Below are 20,270 nucleotides of genomic sequence, written 5' to 3'. Positions count from 1 at the left end.
TCCAACATACTCACTGATTTCACAGTAGTCAGAGATTTATTTAAAAATGCCCAATAAAGAGTTCTCAAGTCAATCGCTTTAGAATTAATTCAAATACAGGAGAAACTACCAGGGAATTATTTATATTCAAAGGGGATTATGGCTAACACCGAAATGTTAAAATCAATGGCAACCTAGCACAAAACAGATATAGCTTAGGGGAATACACATTGATTAGATTCCCATGTACTCCAAGACACAGTTCTCTTTTCCACCGTCCTCATTAGTTCGTTTCAAGATCTATGAGAATTGCAAAACAGATGTAACTGAGCTTCAGTTATTTGTGTTAACTAAACAAAAAATAATTCTACTTACCTGAAACAGAAATTCATTTGTTTCCCAGTATTTAATGAGAGAGGATGTTCAGTCTGTCTCCACATTCATCATCTGTTGCACATTAATGAACATCCAATAATGTCAACACTAACTGAGAAACAGCTGCCAGAATCAGTTGGCAATCAGGTGGGGGCAAGTTGCACACGCACAACACACAAGTTCAAGCTGACTGGCACAGAGTATGTTGCTTCCTATACTGACAGAACTTGCCCATCTTTATGCAATCCAATGTTTCACCAGCTGTTAGGAAGCACAGCACTGACAGTAAAACAAAACCAGCAAGGTGCTAATTATTAAAAGCCCTTTTGGTGCACTGCAGCCTTGGCTTTAACAACAGCTGCCCTAGGAGGCAAAAAGGCACGTCATTTTTTTTACCCAAATTTAATATTACTGTTGATAAAGAAAAATCACTATATGAAAATCATGCAATTGTGGTGCCAGGTTCTGAATTGATCCTCGTAGCTAGAGGAAAGACTAGAAATTGTGCTTTACATTCTTCCACAAACGAACTGCATTTCAGATTACTGCTGACCTTTTCACGACAGCATTGATTCAGCTAGCTAGACTGGAAGCCAAAAAGCAAATAAAGTCACCTAAGGGGTAGTGGGTTAAAAGCAAGCTGCAGAACAGAGCAGAAGGCCTGACCTTCAAAAGTTCATGTCAGTTGTGCCCAAGTAAATGGAGGAAACTTTTTATTATAATTCTGGAAAAAGTTTTTAAACAGACAAAATCATTCACGTGCATGAATTTGGCCTCTCTAAGGCCACTGTTTTAAGAGTCTGAATCAGCCTAAATGTCAGTTACCCAGGTACTAATATCTATCTAGCAATGATCTTCATCTTCCTAATACACTTGCACAGTTTTCTATTTTGCCTGTTCAACTATCATTCAAGTCTGCAATTTTTTCTGTCCATATTCAACTGGCAAAGAAGAACTTCATGGAGAGAAAGATTCACAACCACTCCTACTCCTGGTAATGGGAATACATTAGTAACAACTTCAGGCTGCTGTGGGATTCCTATTGCTCAAATGATGCAGTGTAGTGTTGAGATGTTTTAAAAAGAAATGCAAACTAGAAGCAACAACCGAAGAACTGAATCAACTTTGCAAAAAATGGAGCTTTCCTACCTCAAGAGCGGAGTCTGGAATGCAAGGCAACAAGGAACAGAAAATGCTGTTCCTGAGGAAACAGAAAAGGCAGGAAAAGCAACAGCTACTTCTTGACCAGCCCACTGCAGTGATAGGTCTGACTTCACAACCTCTCCTGGTCAGCAGAAGCAAGAATCCAGCTAACCTAAGCCCTGTGTCTTCAGTTCCATGCATGCAAAGCAATGAGCAAGCATGTGCTCCAACTGCCCTTACAGACATGAGCTGCCTTGGGAAATTGCCTGCTTTACACATGCTAAGAGCATGATAATTTCTCAGCATAACCTCATTACAGATTAGAGCTCTGTTTTTCCAAAACATGATTAATGTCTCTGAGCTAACACCAACTCACATTCACATCTGAAGACATTCCTTTGCATTCATGTAAAGCTACTGATATGTACAAATGCATTCTCTAGTGAAAGCTTGAGGGAAAAACACCAGTCATAAGAGTTAGGCTAACAAAATAATGAAAATGAAAATGACAGGTAAACAATCCTAAGGAAAATGAGAGATAGAAAGGAGTTTGCATTTCAGGGTAAAGGCATCTGCTTGTTTTAGAGCACATTAAGCAAAACAATAACATATTTAAAGGAATCCAAGCAAGAAAAAAAGAATTAGCACTGAGAATATGTAAACCTAACATACATTTAATGTAGCCAATTTCACCCTAATAATTTTCAAGCACTTTCTTAAGCCTGTAAGAAAATCCAGTTTCTACTATTGAAGCACAGTAATCTCTACAAGGACAACTGACATGCAATACATACAGCTTCAGTGAGAGATTTCAGGACAACGTAGGAAAAAGCAAATTCAAGAGAATAAAGCAAAACATAAAAGTGCAATTAATCAGAAATAGCAAGAAGGAAAGTGATGATGTCTAATCTAGAAAATGAAGGACAAAATTAAGACTAGAAAGAAAACTTAGAAGAGCAGTAAGGGTAGAGGTTTCTAAAACAACCAAAGGGTAAAATTCAAATTTACCTTTCAGATGTGAAGAATAGGTATACTAAATGAAAAAAAAAAAATGGCAGTGTGTCTTACTGAAAAAATTTCTGAGTACTGAAAAAAAATCATAAAAGTCATCAATTCAATAGGAGATAACTTATATTGATGCCAGTTTCCATAGACGCTGCACACACTTCTGTGCTCAATTCAATTACCTGAATCAATATCTCTTGTTAGATCCTTTTCTTCCCCAAGTTCAAAGAAGATGATTATTAAATAGATGCAGGTACCTTCAAAAATAGATTTTTCAAATACATCTAAAAAGCCAAATCAAATTGACTTCTTATTCTGTAAGGTTTCTGGTAGAAAGAGAAATTATCTTTCAAGAAATTAGATCTGCACATGAATATTTTATTGAATACCTTTCCTCAGCTGTCAGTAGCGTTAAATAAATAAAAATGAATATTTAAACATTTTTTATTGTATAAACAGTATGCTTACTCTTCTACACCTGCTTCAGGCTATTTTCTTGTATTGTCATGCTGTTCCTTATCAATCACCTTTATCCAATAAGCCCCACAACACCCCAGCAAGACCATGGAAGATCGTTACACCATTATCAGAGCTTCCGGACAGCAAACCAAAACAGAAGAACCTGCACAGAGATACACTAGGAAACGGGCAGATCCTTTATACTTGAAAAATTCTACCTTCCTTTTCTTAGCAGGACATTGCAATTGGACAAGCCAATCTCATTCTTAGTTTCAGCTCCAATACAGCTTCTCAATACAATACAATAATACAATAACATGTTGGATTTTTTCTTCATTAAAATTGCATATTTCCACAAATCAATTACACTGGAAAAGCAGAGAACTTATTACTTGAAAACACCACTTAATACAAATATGTAATACAAATATATGTCTCAACTTGGAGCTGTCCTCACAGCTGTTTCTCCTCAGAACCAGATGTATTAAAATTGCACCAATGTAAGCCAACTACATCTGGATTATGTGAAAGCCTCAATGCCTCTTAATAAAATCAGGACAGTTTGCCCTTAAATAGACACTCTTTCTGGACCTATCAGTGTAAAACTCAATCCCAAATTTATCTGAATAAAAACCAGAAGGAGAAATGTCAGTAAGGAATTGTGCAAATTGTGCCTGCTGAAATTCCAAAAAGGAAGTAGGCATTTAACTATACAGCAGAGAAGAGGTCCTTCCAATAACTGCTTACCTTTTTTGCTTTATTTTTATATGCACATCACTTTCTAATACCCCGAATCATATCAGTAAGTCGCTAGCTAGATTTTATGGGAAAAACGTGTCAGTATAAACCAATATTTGTCATGGATTTCGACTTGCATTTTTTAGAACCGATTTTGCTTTTCCATCTACTGGAAACAATATAAATACCCACAAAGAAAAAGACAGCAGATATTTACTAGAAGGGCCCTCAGCTGAGCTATTACAAAGGGCAAAACACATTTCCTGGTAAACATAAAAGAAAATAAGTATTTTGACATGAAGCAGAACGATTTTTCTACTTCAAATTTTTTGACTGAAGGTTAAAATTCACTAGTAGTTAAAAGTCATGGGGAGAAGGAGGTGGTTTGTGGTTTATCAGTATTTGTTTGCTTGCTTTTGAAACCATCTTTACCTCATAGCAAAGCCCTTAATTTTAATTCCACAACTGGTCTACACACAACACCTGGTAGATATCCTTCTCTGGATGCAGCAAAGCTGCTGTACCTGTTACCTATACTACAGACCCTGGGCACTATAGGGTTTCTAGCTCTCCAAAAGCCATCCTCTCCCTGTTATTTGGACATCCATACCCTCAAAACCATTGTTTAAGAGCAGTGGAGAGACAGCTGGAGCATCAAGTAGCTGAAAAAAAGTCTTACAAGTATCAGCACTTAAATCAGATTTTTTTTCCACTTCAGAACTTCCACCTGTGCAAAAGAGTTGCCCCCTCTGTACTTCCCACTTCTCCAAAGGGCAGTCATAGAAAATTAACAGTATCTAATGTCCCTCCAGTGCTCCTGATGCAAAATACAGTATAGGATAAGAGAAGAAATGCACACACACAAAAGAGGTTGGAAGGGACCTCAGAAGGTCACCTGGTCCAGTATCCTTCTTAAAGCAGAGCTAACTTCAGACATTTGATTAAGTGGAGTCCCTGTAACCCTAGGTACAATCACTCCAAATTACAGCAGCTACCCAGCCACAGCCAGAATACATTCCAGGAATAATCTCCCAAATCATGCTTGTCCAGTCACCTAACATAGATGTACTGGCCTGTTACTGGCATGTGTTTGTGCTTTCATCGTTGAATTTTCTTGTCAGCTTGAATTGTGAACATCCACTAGTTTTTAAAAAGAAATGACCTTCCAGATAGTGAAAAACCATTAGTGATAAACTCTGCAGTAATGATGTCCTTCACAGAGCACGTATCATAACGAAAGAAAAGGACAGCCGTAGTAACCTTATCTTGTGTTGATTGACATTTTCATTTGCTAGAACATAAATTCATGTTCCCAAAATGTATCACCCTTGCTGTTTTGGGCTATTGAAAGTAGCTGGACTTGGCTGCAGTACTTAATCCCACAGCTTCTCTCAAATGCTCATACAGTACACAGCACAGGGAAAGCATCTGTACAAGGTATTCAGCCCTTTTTAGCTCACTCTGTTTATCACAGTAGAGACTAAAATTTCTGACAATCCCACATTCAGGAGAGAATTCAGACGCTGTCTGATTTAGCATGCAACCCACAAGATTTTAGATCAACTTTAATCATTAATGCTTTTTGTTACTATCAAGGGAATGTGGCTTCAAGATAACATGATTTCTTACTGTCTGAGAAGGAAACAAAAGCAACAGTACTTTGAGAGAGGAAGGACAGGATCCGATAGGAATTTCTCCCTAAAACTGGCAGACCTTCAGATGAAAAGTTTGGCCTTGGAACCACATTAAATCGCAGCATCTAAGAGACTGTTGCCTGACACAACCTTTTCCCAAATCTAGGACCTCAAATAAAGTCTGCGAACAAAATTTGAAAGTAAAACACATCAGTGGGCTCTATACAACACAGAAAATCAATGGAAGTCAGAACCTCTGTGACTCCAATTTGCCTTACTAGCCCTCAGAATTACCTAAAACACACATCAAAGCAATCCTCACATCATTCATGGGTTCATGCGAAAGTTGACAGTCACTTCCTGAGTAACCAAAATCTTTTGTGCTGCAATACAGACACTTTTTCATACACGCAGACACAAACACACACGCGTGTCACAGATACACCTGTCATTTCTGAATGATTCCAATTACAATTCAGATTTATAAAAAAAAGACAAGACTGCAGCACCTCACTTTAAATTTTAAAAGCTGGACACGCCATTTTCAGTGATTTGGATAAAAGTATTGGCAATTTCCATTCAAATTCAAACAAAAACAGTTTATTATAAACACATACTTCTCGGCATTTTATAGTCCAGCTCAGCCACAAGCAAGCTCCCAGTAATTGTCAGAAAAGCCATTCAGACTTCTATCCTTGCTTCGCTCCAGTTGTTTAATGCAAACACTTCCCTGGTAACAAATTGCCATTGCTCCAGTAAAATTTTTCAAATTTTTCTGCTGACATCAGTAAAAGGAAATATCACAGTTTGCATGAGGTAAGGAGTGGAACTATAACAATTTGAAGAAGGAACACTGGCAATACCAAGTCCAAGTCTTAATGGATAAAGAGCAGCAGGAACTCTTTTTGCTCACAGTGAGGAAGACTGACTTAAAACATCACAATTTCTGGCAGGAATTTCGGTCCTTTTTTCAGAGCCAAAACATGTAATGGGAACAATCTGCTACAAGGGTCATAGCCGTATTTTTTTTTCTCCTACCAATGAGCTCTTACAAATAATAGTCAACAACATTAACAGGCTTTTGTTTAACTCATTTATAAATTAGGCCTCTTATAAATAAATTACTCTTTTTTCTTTAAAAGAGTAAAATTGTAAAGAAATAAAGGCTGTGAAATGGCAGTTGATGATATAATGCACTTTGCCCTCTACTCCTAACCACCCTCCATCCACAAATCTAAAAATACATAAACGCTTCCCTGTACCCAAATCTGGAGTCCTGGAACACAAAAAGATCTGGAGTTGTCACATGGCAGGAGTAAATCAAACTACAGAATAGAAAGACGTGAACTGCTTAAAGACAGATGGTGAATAAAACACTATTGTTTCCTTCTGTATTAGAAATGATCTGCCTATTCTTGGCAAATGACAAAAGTAAAAAGCCAACTTTTACATAAAAGACATTCAATTATGTTCAATATAAATCAGAAGAATGCACCTCTAACACCTAAAAGCATTTGTTGAAGTGGAGATGGCACCCCCATGCCCCTCCATACAGACAAACAGCCTCAGAATAGGCTTTTCATTGCAATTCTGCTGGAGTGAGATTTCCTTTAATAGCAATGATTGTAACGCATTCAAATGCAAGTTGCTAACAGAAGAACTGACAGTTGCAAGGTTGAATTCCTTTGGAACCATAATTATTTATGACACTTTATTACAACAACTCTAAAGCATATGGTTACCTTATTAGAAGTTAAAATTCATTTTCATATAAATCTCAGCATGACATTACACCAAAAGAATTGAAGTTACTCCAGAGGATGGCAAGTAATTTCATTTATACTGTTTCCAGAGATTGGTAGTTGGAATGTGAATTTAAACTAATTTACTTTTAAGTATAAAAACAGTTCTGATAACATAAATAATCCATCTAGAGTCACACAGAGCATTTCCAACAAGCTTCAGAATCTGCTTAATATAAAAAAAATATCTATTTGAAAACTTTCATCCACTAGCAAGCATGCTGTCCCCATCTTTCCATCTAGGTAATTACTTTCAGGAAGGAAGTCTGTTTTGTTTTTAATTCTGTCTCCTCCACTAGCAAGTCATAGTACAAGGAAACTGCAGTCTCGTTCATTAAAGCTCACAAACAAAGAACAAATGCATTATTTGGGTTATGCTGACAAAAGAAGGAACTTTCACTGACAAACACACATGCGTGGAAATTTGAAGCTGGCACTGCCAAGTAAGTAAAGTCTTGTAAAGTAGGTTAATAGGCACCTTTTAAAGAAATTGTGAACTTAAAGACAAATAATATATATATTTTTGATGGTATCAAGTCGTATGTTTATGAAATGGGAATGCAATTTTACTGTTGGATTTTTTTTGTTTTACTTTTACATTTCCACGTGAGGACTTAATTCTGGTTGAAAAACTGCCACTGAGTGAGTCTCTGCAGCAGATATGGTGAACTGGCCTACTACACTTCTACGTCCTCCTCCCACTTTCCTCTGTTAACATTTCAACACAGAATTTCAGTGTATTTGCAACAAATGCAATTCTTTCCTACTAACAGCTGTCCCATTAGTTAATTTTGCTAAGTATCCAGGGCATATAGTTAAGCATACATGTACATCTATGCAGTACAGAACATAAGTTTACTAAGACATTTAGTGAACATCGACTGCAGGAAGAAGTAACACCTTGTGAGGAAGGTTGCTTTTTTTGTTGAGTATACAACAAACAAAAGGAGAATCATCAAAAGTTGATCCAGAAGTCAAACCAATGGAAACCATCTAAAACCACAGTCATATATCACTGCCACATGGAAGCTGTGTTACTACATAACATTAATGACACCTGCCAATCAACAACGCAGTGAAATTAAGACAGCTGCAATGGAAATTCTACAGTCAGTGTCAAAGGAGGAGAATTGCACAGTAAATTAGTTTACTTCATACAGCAAGAAACACATCAACTAAGGATTGCCAGTTGCCTTGTACCTGAAAGGACACGTGCAAGACTGGGTTTACTTCTCAGTCTGTTTAAACTGCTTGGGAAGAGTTCTGTACACTAAGTTGCCATCTATAGATAAGATGTAAACGATCAAAGGATTAAATGTAAGAGGTAACTTTCATTGAATTCTCTCATCTTAAGAACAATAACAGAAGTCACATTGCATGGTTCAATATTTTCTTCTTTCTGGCAGTATAGCAACAGGGTTTTCTTTCCTTTTTTCATTAAAAGTCTGCTGTGCGCTTGGTCTTCTGGAACAAAACTATCATATAATATCATAAGGCTATTTTTTCCTAATTTCTGTGAGGATGGGTTAAAAAAAGAAAAAGCACGCCTTTTTCCTCTATGTTTTGCTTTGCTTTCTGCACTGCTTTCAGAAAATAGGTGTTTTCCAACCAAACCTGTATGAACATCAGCATCTCTGGAGTGGAATTTTTCAATATATTTGTCTTTCTGGAAAGAATTTCACAATTATTTCTGACATCATCAAGCTTAAATGAAAAGAAATAGAAAGAAAAAGGGGCACTGTGTGTCTGGGACGCACACAACAGGAAAACTCAATGTGGTTTGAAAATTAGCATCAGAATCCTGAGGACCAAAGCTTATTGTCTTAAGTCAATACCTCAATAGTACTATGTACCTAAGTCAATCAATATTCTTGTTTCCCATGGGGCAGTAAGATAACACAATATTGTTCTACAGACCTAAGAATGAGATCTCCTGCATTACCAGATTAAAAACTTAGATAATTCACGTGTTAATGTCCCCAGTCCTAATCACATCAACTGCCCATAGCTACCATGGCATCACGTGCAGCATCAGGCTGTGGCAGAAAGATGACTGTATGCCTGGCAAGGGAGAAGCAGCTGCAGAAAGCCACTGCATGGTGGTACAGTAGATCAGGCAGACAGTTCACCTGGTCTGTCCATGCTGCATGCTCGGTTCCATGCTCATGGGCAAATGAGTAGTCAGTTTTCTCCTCAAGGTTTTCATACATCTCTGATATTGACTTCAATCTTAACAGGGTTGTACCTAGATATGAATTTAAAGGCAACGCTGATGAGAATAATGGTATTACGACAACATGTTCTACATTTTACAGGACAAATTAATTCTGCAAAAACATAAGACTCATTTTGATGAGACTGCAGTATAAAATAAGAAAGGTCATCTTCAATTTAGGTTGTTACAAACTCTAGGAACAGCCATACTTCAGTAGTCAATACCAGTCATTTTTTGCCGTGTTGACTTTCACCGTCTTAAAAGAGGTCATGTTCCCTTGAAAAGCATTATTTGCAAGTGAGTTAGTGCAACTAAGAGCAGACTGATCTAGTCTTTACTGGATATATTTTGAGATTGGGATTGTCTTACTTCATGTGATAAATTCTGAAAGATTTAGAAGCCCCAGGAATACTTTCTGCTCTCATTCACAGATGTAAATCTAGAACAGCAAATTAAATGCAGACATTCACTCATGTTTTTGAGGGTCTACTGACTCCAAAGCTTTATGCTTAGCCATAAAATTGAAATATAGCCTTTCTCAATGCTATGGTAGACATTAGACACAGACTTTACAGTAATTTTACCTCTGCTGGGGAAGACTCTCTGCCTGTTAATACCATGGAGCAGCTTTCGTTCTGGCTGTGCTATAAAACCCCAAACACCTGACCTATATCAACCACTTAAAGCCCAAAGAGGGTGCTTCATACCACACAGTTTTGGGTTTCTCAAGTACAACTCTCAAATTTGCTGCCAGTTTCCATCTTTTTGACTTCACAAGCCACAATCCCAGAAAGATTTATTTTATATAATTGTAACAGAAATTATATTACAAAATAGTAAATTATTTCAACTTTTCATATCTTGAGGTGAATGAACTTCAGACAAAACTGGGAGTTTTGTTACTATGACCTGAAATGAGAAGAGCAAGGAGCTGACGACCCCAGTTCATCCTCTGTCATCTCAAAGCCCCAGCAGTACGTAATGGGCACTGCTATTAACACTGCAATTGCTAACATTAACATAGATAAGAATAACCATAAATAAAGAACTGCTATTGCTGATTATAGAAAGTATATCCAAACAAGTGACAGTTTGCTAACCCAACCTTACAGGAAAATGTCAACTAACTAACCTCAGGACATTTAGACTGCTTCATGAAATAGACTACACAAATGCAGTTTTCTAGGCCAATAATTCCAGGCCATAATTAGAAAGATTTTCTAAGTCAAAAGATTTTTTAAGTCAAACCATTCCTCTTGTCCAACCGTAATGAAAATCAAAAGTCAAAGAGTTCATGTGAAGCTGAGTTCAAGCTAATATGAAGCTGAGTTAAGCCAACAAGTGTGAAGGAGGGTGTTGAAATTTCTCATTAATCCTGTAATTTAGGTCTGCTTATTTAGAAGAAGGAAAAAGACAGGAGTGAAGGATCAGTACTTTGGAATTTCTACTGTGTGCAGTGAGTCACAATGGACTACTCAAATTAAGAATAACAAAAGATCAATTACATGTTAAGTGCATGATAATTTTTTTTTATACACATATAAATTGTTTCCTACTTACTGATTTCAAAAATATTCTGTAGGAGATGGCATATTGTGGATTAACTTGAACTCACACCAAAAAAGTCTGCGTACAGCCTATTTCTCTAGCTGTGCTTAATCGCTACACTGAAGTACAGGTATAACAGTACTATTTAGCTTACTATAAAAGGAGAAACAATTTATAAGAAAAATAACACTGCATCATTCTGCCAATAACTGTTAGAACATATCAGCCAGACTGGACTGGGGAAGACACTGATAAGAAAAGTAGAAACTGTATCAGTCAAGTGACACTTGCAGGAAGTTTTGTTGCCACTCATTTAAGTAAACTAATTAAGATTTTCTTGATGAAGATTATCAAAATTATTCACCTCTATGTCATCTCCCCAGAACCTGTTAGTCTAATAAGATCGCTGTAAATACAAACTGAACATGTTGCTGCCAAGTACTTAATCTTCAGTTAATATTTCACAGCTTATGTGACATTTTTGAAAAGAGCAATAATGTGCAATAATTTCGTAATGACAAATTAAGATAAAATGTTTCGGACAGAGGAAGGAAGGAAGTGACTAAGTGTGAAGTTCCCTCTGAATGAACATCATAAGGGATCCTTGAGCACGCCATCAGGACAAAAAATAGAACAGTTCTCACCAACATTAAGGCATTTAGCTCACTAACTCTTCATGCTGAAGTAACATCAGTGTGGTGACCTTAAGAGAGCATATAAAGAAACTAACAGTGCTGCTGAATTAATCTCACAGAAGTACATCCCTCACAGATCTACTATCACTGGCAACTTAACCAGTAAAGAAGGGGGGAAGGAGGGGTGGAAAGTAGTATCAGGCATTCTCAACAGTACATGGGGCCTTAGAATTTTTGGCCTTTTAAGGGCAAACCAGCCTCATTCAAGATTTCTGTCCTAATCACCACCTAAAAATGCTGCTTCTGACACAGAAGTTTTCTTCATGTTCTTATATAATAGCTTTACTTTGTCAGCTGCTCCTAGAAGATCAACTAAAATTCACACAGCCTGTTTATACTCATCACCACAAACTGGAAGATATCCTAGACAGCATATCATCCTGCTCCAGCATACAGGGAAATAAAAAAACACTACCAACATAATACTGAGAATATTAATCTTATAGGCTCACTTTAGTCCATGAATCCTTTTCTACATTATATCCATTACGACAAGAATGTTCTGGGATGACATTAGTGAACTAGAAAGGAAAAAATACCTCTTTGTAGCATGACAAGACATCTTGTGGCTACAGTATCACTCATACTAGATGCCTCCTGGGGCATGATTAGCTCTGCATGAAGCAAAGGATATTAATACTAATTTTGTTTGATGCACTCTTGTCAGCAAGAATAGACATGCATTTATCCTAACGGGGAGATTTATTCCACTTAAGATTTAAGCAGCCCCCACAATGAATCAGAATCCAGCCACAATTAGGTAATAATCCCTTTTGTACCAGCATAACTTCACAGGCAGAAAAGGGTTATCAGAATTTCAAGCTAGATAGTAGTGAAGAACACAGAACTGAAATAGGGAGGGAGAAAAAAAGCGATTTTTGCTTTTGCTCTTTATTGGGAAACAACAGCAGAATCTCACCAAGTTCTTCTCAGAAGACATGGCTCTTTGTTTCCTAGCATCTAGAAGGCGAGGATAGTCGTGCCAGTGACAAGCGTGGATTTTAACTGATTTGGCTTTATTTTTCTCATTTTGTCTCTGAGCTTCCAGACTCTTCATTTGCCAATGCTTCCCCCTCTCTCTGCTCTTTCAGGAGAGTCCTGTTGGTGTTTGTGAAGTAGTCCTAAACCGTGAAGCATTCTAGCTTTTAAGTAGTAAAGTATATTTGCTTATCTCCTGTACACCACATATCATGTTGGAAGAATCAACACAACAGATTTAAATGGTGTGCTAAGAAGTCATAGCTGCACGTGTCATATCAGTCACCAGAGACTCTGGTTATCTGTGCAGTTACCAGAATTTATCCACGTGACTGAAGTAAAAGAAGACTGGTTTAACACTTGCACCTAAGTATCTCATCTGAAGTTAAAGCTCAGCCAAACTGGCTAATAGACATATTTGTATATATTGCTCTGCAAATGGCAAGTGATTTGTCTCACATATACAACACATGCAAGTGGACCAAGAAAAAAAACTTGTGTATTTGAATATGTCTGTATTCTATAAAAGCAGATCTCTGCTTTCTGCTTTCATTCTCTACAAGCTTTGTGCACTCATTTTCAGAAACAATCTTCCTTAAAAATGCTTACATTATCCCTAATAGTGAATAACCATTCACCTGTGCATTCTGACACAAAGAGCTGATGGCTGCTTGAAGAGTAGTTACTGGAGATGGACTGTAAGAGCTTCTCAGGGTTATTTTCGTAATTTATTTTCCAAATAAATAAAGCAAAGCTAACTGAAATGCAACTTGTCAGAGATCTTGCAAGATCAAAATGGTGCCATAAAGGTCAACAATACACCAGAATTAAACGTAAGAGTAAGCAGGAATAACCATAAAATAACACCATGCATTAGAATTCGCACACAAGTGTTCTAAGTACAATGGCAGAAACAAGAAATTTGGAAAATTTCAAGCTCCAGAACATTCTGAACTCAAGTGTCACTTATAGGCATGCATCTTAAGTACAAACTACTTTAATCTCACAGTCTCAAAGGAAACCGTAATGTCATCTTTTAATTTTAAGGGCAGAAGAATACCAAAGGCAAAACCAGAATTACAAAAGGTATCTTCCCTGCTCCCACAGATATTCTGTATGGGTTTTACTTCTTGTTCACGTGTTTCGTTCATTCAGTTCTTACACAATACACACAGAAATTCACTACTCCTCTGTACCAACACTAAGAGATTACACCTTCAGATGCATGTCTGTGATCTCACTGATTCAAATAACAGCTTTACCATGTCTTCGAGAATATTATAAAGCTACCTATGAAATTATTCTACCTAGCAGATTAAGCACAGATGAGATAAATGAAATTAGAGGAGCATACAAAGCAATTTTGCAGAAAAGTGTTCTAAGGAATGAAATGAAATCCTTTGCAGGGCTGGAAGAAGTTATCTCTGGGCTACCAATTTGTCACTCTGTGGCTACTCTTGTTGATAACAAGAAGAAAAAGGTATTAGTCTTCTAAGAACCATTCTCCATCTACCAAATTTACAATTTTGTAATACCTAGAAATCCTCTTTCCTCTATCACTGTCTCAGATAGCAAAGAAAGCTGGATTTATTCAGTTCTGCCATGCTTTATTCATACATACAAGAAGTCAGGGATATGATTTGCCCTTCCAAAATTCACTGCAACACAGGCCATATACACATTCAAGCTAATTTCTTCCCAAAGCTCATTTTTTACCCCACCACTAATGTACTGTCAACACCAGAGTTACTTGACTCGAGGTTTTTCAACTTTTGTCGTAGAGAAAAAAGGAAAATAGACAATCTGCTACTAGATTAATAAGAACACTGGATATTGCTTGTAATTAAAAAGGAGAAAAAGAACAAGTACTCAATTCTGCATTATGGCTGACAAGGAGCCTTGAAACTGTCTTTTGCTTTTTGCACAGACTTTGTAGTGCCCTTATACAGCAGTTCTCATACTTTTCTCTTTTTGTAGGAAAAAAAAATGACAAACAGGCTGCCTGTCTTCTAAAAGAAACGTATACAAATTGTTTTCACAGACACTGAAAGTGCATATACAGGAGCGTGCAAACTTCTGTCTGCAGAGAACTGACTAAATAACACAAGATTTGTAAAAACAAGTTACCAAATATCTTTACGAACTGCTTAAAGCAATCCTATTCACTTAAGCTTTTTTTTTTTTAATCAACGTAAGATTATTTAAACCCAGTCCATGCACACCTCTTTTATCCTTTCACCCTGACTTCCAATTTTTCGTGTACTTTAAAAGCTTGTCAAAAAAAGTCCATTCCATCACTAGAACAACTAGATGAAAAACCTAGGGGAATTTTTTTTTTTTTTTTTTTTTTTTTTTTTTTTTTTTTACAAAGTAGTTCTGAAACTTCCTTTATTAGCCAAAAGATTAAATACTGCAGACTAATATACAAGAGCATTAAAAAAAGCCTTCTAAGGCAAAGGCAAGAAGAAATGCGCTGTATGTTGATTCATCAATCCATTTTCTGATATGTAGATCATTGTCAAAAATAACAGCAAGCACAGAAAACGCAGAGGAAAAAAAAGAGAATATTGCATCTTTTCCTGTGATGGAACATCAACAGAAGTACCTCAGCTACAGCCCTTCAGCTACAGAAACAGCATCTTCTGTATCATAAGAGGACTGCTTCAAACAAATACCTGGTCCACAGAAACACACCAGGAAGTACAGCAGATCACCATTTCTGTGTTGAACTCTCCATATCCCTTCACACTAACCTTACTCATGATTGCCAGCAGAACATACACTGCCTAAGTTTAATACATCTTACACAGATGTTACTCTCTAGAAAACATTTTAGGTTACAGCACTTGAAAAAAGGTATTTTGGAAGTTGTCATGACAGCATGACCTTAGCATGCCAATACAAGAACAAACCAATGAAGGAGAACAATAGACAATCTGAATAGCCCAGCACCAATTCCTCCTTTTTTTGATTACTTTTGATTTGAACTTCATGCATTCAAAAAGAGCCCCCTTTGAGAAGTGATCTCACTATCTTGAAATTCAACTTTGCAATGGAATTAATTCTTCCACCACTTGTTTAATACTATTTTTCTGAGCACGTTGTTAAGGGGGCAGGTCGTTTAATATTTTCTTTACCTTCACAATACGTGGAGTCCCCCTGGACAGAGAAATAACCATTCTTGCATTCACATGTAGCCTTTGTGTTCCAGTTTTTACACTCTGAATTTTCACCACATCTGTATCCTTCTGCACAGAAGTTATGGCCTGAAATACAAGGAAATGCAAATAGGGATTAAAACATGCTTATTTCAGGTTTAAAATTTACATTGACCATATTAATTTCTTGAAAGCTTCAGCATGTTATATGTTAGAAATTCACTCTATAATCAATTTTGGTACACAGGCTTTTTTAATTCCTCCATCAATTTGTACTCAAGTCTTTTTTTTTTTTTCTCCAAGCATTCAGTTGCCTGGATAGCTTTAGTAAGGAAAAAAGACAACTTCAGAGGAGGAAACCACGGCAATTCATTAATCTTCTACAGAATCTATGCACTTTATATATTTAACTTGCATCGAAAAATAAAATGAAATGTAAAAATTAAGGGGCAGTTATACTCTTTAGCCATTTATGCTACCAGAGTATTTGTCTTTTTTTGCCTTTATAATTGAAACTGAGCACTGGAACTCAAAAATCCTGCATTCAGCATCCAATTTATCATCTCTAAGCAAGATTTCTATTCTGTTAATATTCTAGATATTACCCAAGAGACAAGGTGTTTGTTGTTTGGTTGCTTTTTTTTAATATTTTTTTTTCCACTGTTTCTCTGACACCATGACATTCCAGGCTATTTTCTGGTCCTTCAGAATAATTATTTTTTGAACTAGCACACAGCATTAACTTGCTTAATTACTAGTAGTAGACACTGCAACTAAAAGCCCACATAACATATCAGTGCACTGCATTAGTTACTATAAAATACCACATTTCAATTTAGTGTAGATTACTACTACTGTGCAGGGACTTGAGAGGCATAAATAACCAACTTTAGACAACAATAAGCCATGATAAAAAGATACACCTCCTTCCTTCTCATCCAAACCTTTAAAAAATGATTTCATTTTTCTCAGCATGTTTTCATTACAATAGTCCTTATATAATTTTCTGCATCAAAAACAATTGATAGGCTCTAAGAAACTTTCCACTATTCTCCTCTCATTAGAAATATATGATAATAGAACCTACTACTTTTCTAGATTGCCTTTAGCATTTGTTATTATGAATATGTTATTATTATTACCCATGAAACACCGTTTCCTGCCTTTTAAAAATGTTAACCAAGAGTGGCTCAAGCTCCACTTCCCACAGCATTTCAAAAGATTTGTTCAACACATCCATAAGCAAAAAGCAGCAAACCTGTTCTTCTAAGAGCACGCACAGTGCTGTATGCTTTCAAGCTTTTACAAAACAAACGTCATTTAAGGTTAACCTGCAGAAAAATGTGCGTGACAGTATAGAATTGTAAGGGCTCACTGTCACAGTACACATTCTATTGAATCAGAGGCTCTTGCAAGTGTTTTTTCCCCCACAGTAAGGACACACATCTAGCACTTCAAAAGCACTGACAGGCTCATATCCAGGATGTGGTGGTGTACTTCTTAGACCTTGGTCTGCATTCTCCCCAGCTGGGGTTTTGAAGGTGAAAAAGGAATAAATGCTATCTATTCTTGGCAGTTCATATTGGGTCCGAGTGTTTATCGCGCTTTTCTGGTGAATAAAGACCAGTTTGTATTTGGACCGCCCTGCAAAAAAAATAAGCTACCTGTGTTGTTCACACCTTTAGGTCCAATTCAATGACTAATTCAGGTAAACACTTAAATTCATTCATATTCAGCAGGCTGGAACATGCCTAGGGCTGCTGACTGGCTAGTGCTGTGCTTATACTCCTAAGAAGAGAGGGCCCTGAGCACTGACTAAAATGTCAATCTATTGATGGGAGCAACCACTCACCCTCAAGCAACCAGAATGCAAAAAACCGCAAACATCTGATATTTATTAGTTCTCGACCATGAAATGATCTATGGTGTTCCTTCATCATACCTACACAAATGGAAAAACTACCCAGTGTACTCTGAATGCCAACCAGCCACGGATAGCAGCTAGCAGAGGGCACATATTGCTATTGACCAGGTGAAAATAACTGAATTACTGAGATTTCCAAATATTCAGCCAAGTCTTATCTAGACAGTCAACGCCTCTCTAAGTACAAGAAAAGCCTTAAAATAGAATCATCACATGTGAGCAAGCAAGCAATTGAGAGGATTTGACAGAAGCACAGAAAATCTTAAATAGTTCAGATCATCTAAGCTAATTTCAGGCCGACACAGATGACAAGGCAAATGAGCGTGAATTAAAATTACAGATAAACACATTCAGAACAGATGTCAGAAAACATTTTCCCCCCACATTGACACATACAGTCATGAATGTTCACAACAGCCCTTCAAAACTATTCAAGATGGGAGTTAAATATTGAAGAGCGTGTTTACATTTTTTTTTATAGGCACAATGACCTCTGCTCCTTGCCCAAACATTTCTAATAACATTACTCTTCCTTATCAAGGCTGCAGAAATGTTTGCTCCCATTTTTCTTAAGAGCATCATCCATATCTTTTCATCAGCAATATCTGACTGCAGAACTACCACCCCTAATGTACTAAACCAAGCGTGAAAGAGGTCAATTTTCATGATGCCAGGCATAAAACTATCACTTGTGTACCTATCAGAAATTGCATAGTTTACTGCTCCCAAGTCAGATTATCTAAAATTAAACATTCATTCTATTTGGGGCACCCAAACATTGCTCTCATTTTTCCAGGCTTCTCAGTATCTTCACATTCCAGTTCCCCAAACCTGCCTTTCCAAAGCAGTGTGCTAAACTGTTTTGCAATGACATCAAGGTTTGCCTATCTTTTAAGTACCAACTATATTGGTGATTTGGTTTAATTGCAGATTGAAGAATGCAAGAATTCACTCAAAAGCATGGCTGCAATCAAATATACCCTACATACATACCCTCACACTGATGAGCCTCCCAGATTTCTGAGGGTTTCCTTGTAACATGGGTAATGCTTTCTGCACTCCTTCCAGTGTCCCCAGCTGTTCACTTTAGGAACTGTAATCCCCCTCTCTCTTGCTGTTCAAGAAACTCCCCTGCAGCAATCCACATTTTCACTGTTTCACACATCAGAGGCTTCTAAAAAGAGTGCTGATGATGCCTCCGTTAATAGCATTAGCTATGTTTAAAAGGTTCAAGGTCCTTTCACCCTCAAAATCTTTTAACTTCTTATGCTTAAGTCCCACAGTAACTAATGTAAATATGTAAAGTAAATCTGGGAAACACCTCATAGGAAGTCATAAAATATGCACTAGCAATTATGTCCTTTCACGATCTGAACCAGTTTTTAAAACAAGTCATGAGCAATGAAGCACTTTGAACAGCAGTTTTTATGCCTTCAGAGTCTGAGGTCCCAGAACTCAGTGGTGTGACATAAGAGCAACTTCCTAAATTCTCTCAAGCTGCTACTTGACTGCAGATCTTATTAAACACTCTATTTCTGTGCATTAGAATAATTGTACTGCACATCCTACAAGATTCTAAATATTTCCTTTTCCCTTTTGCAAACAAAAGTCTTTTAAATACCAAATACAGTTAAAAATATGTATATCCAGTACTTAGTTATCAACCTGCGTTAAACCTTCATAAAAATAAAACCTTGCTATAACACGTACTTCACAGCAACGCAAGAGAATTATTTGATTTCTGAAAAAGCAAAGCCCAAGCTTGCAGCTAGACAGAGATGGGAAGTATGTTAACTGCAGAGGGTTCTCATGCCTTAAGTGAAATAATTGAAATCCCCTTAACACAAAGCAAAGCAGAACAAGTGAGGATGGCAGAAGCCACCATTTTTAGATTATAATTCTGTGTCAAAAGTAAAATGCAAGCTTAAGATTATCTGTAGGATTCTCTACTTCCTGTCAAATCAGTGTCAGCAGTCAATCCAAATCTACCAGCCAAAGCGTATTACAGGACAGCAAATGAACATTTCTGCAGGAAACCAGCTCTTGCTACTTCATTATTTCCTCACACTCTCACATTTAGGGAGAGTCAGATTGAAGGAGCTAGGGCTATTATAGAGGCTCTTCTAACATATCAAAATTATGAGCATAACAGAAAAACTCTCGTGAAAATTTTTTGAATCACTCATGCAAAGGAGAAAAAAATCCACTCTTGCAAAATTATACACTGTGTTTGGCAAGGAGGAAAATAGCTGAAGGGAACAGCATAAAACTTTCATGACATTATTTTTCGTATTATGATTGTCCCTGGGTCATAAAATAGGCATGCTATAAAAAAGTGATTTGCAAAAAAAAAAAAAAAAAAAAAGAAAGCTTCTTCCCCTCTATGTCTGCTTTGCTGCAAACATCATACGATCATTTTAAACATGGGCTGAACATGACAGCTAGAGCAAGTTGGCCAGCACTGGTTCCACAGAGAAGCTGTGGAAACCTCATCTCTGAAGGCATTCAAGGCCAGGCTGGATGAGGTCCTGGGTAGCCTGATCTAATGGTTGGTGAGAGATCTTCAAGCAGGTCCAGAGGAGGGCACTGAGATGATCAGAGGGCTGGAGCCGCTCTC

The 20,270-nt window shown here is 37.1% G+C and overlaps 1 protein-coding gene across 1 annotated transcript in view; it reads right to left on the bottom strand.

Moving 5' to 3' along the window:
• NELL1 (neural EGFL like 1) overlaps window positions 1-20,270 on the bottom strand; it is a 266,056-nt gene that overhangs the window by 176,670 nt on the left and 69,116 nt on the right. Inside the window, exon 11 of the mRNA XM_042837211.1 lies at window positions 15,709-15,837. Coding sequence (XP_042693145.1) covers window positions 15,709-15,837 — 129 coding nt within the window. The remainder of the gene's footprint in view (window positions 1-15,708; window positions 15,838-20,270) is intronic.

The sequence above is a fragment of the Centrocercus urophasianus genome, unplaced genomic scaffold (genome assembly GCF_019232065.1).
Source record: "Centrocercus urophasianus isolate 14NV4802_14NV808 unplaced genomic scaffold, USGS_Curo_1.0 seq_7, whole genome shotgun sequence".
Classification (NCBI taxonomy): Eukaryota; Metazoa; Chordata; class Aves; order Galliformes; family Phasianidae; genus Centrocercus; species Centrocercus urophasianus.
The sequence above is the reverse complement of the archived record's forward strand: the minus strand, read 5'-3'. Positions and strand labels throughout refer to the sequence as shown.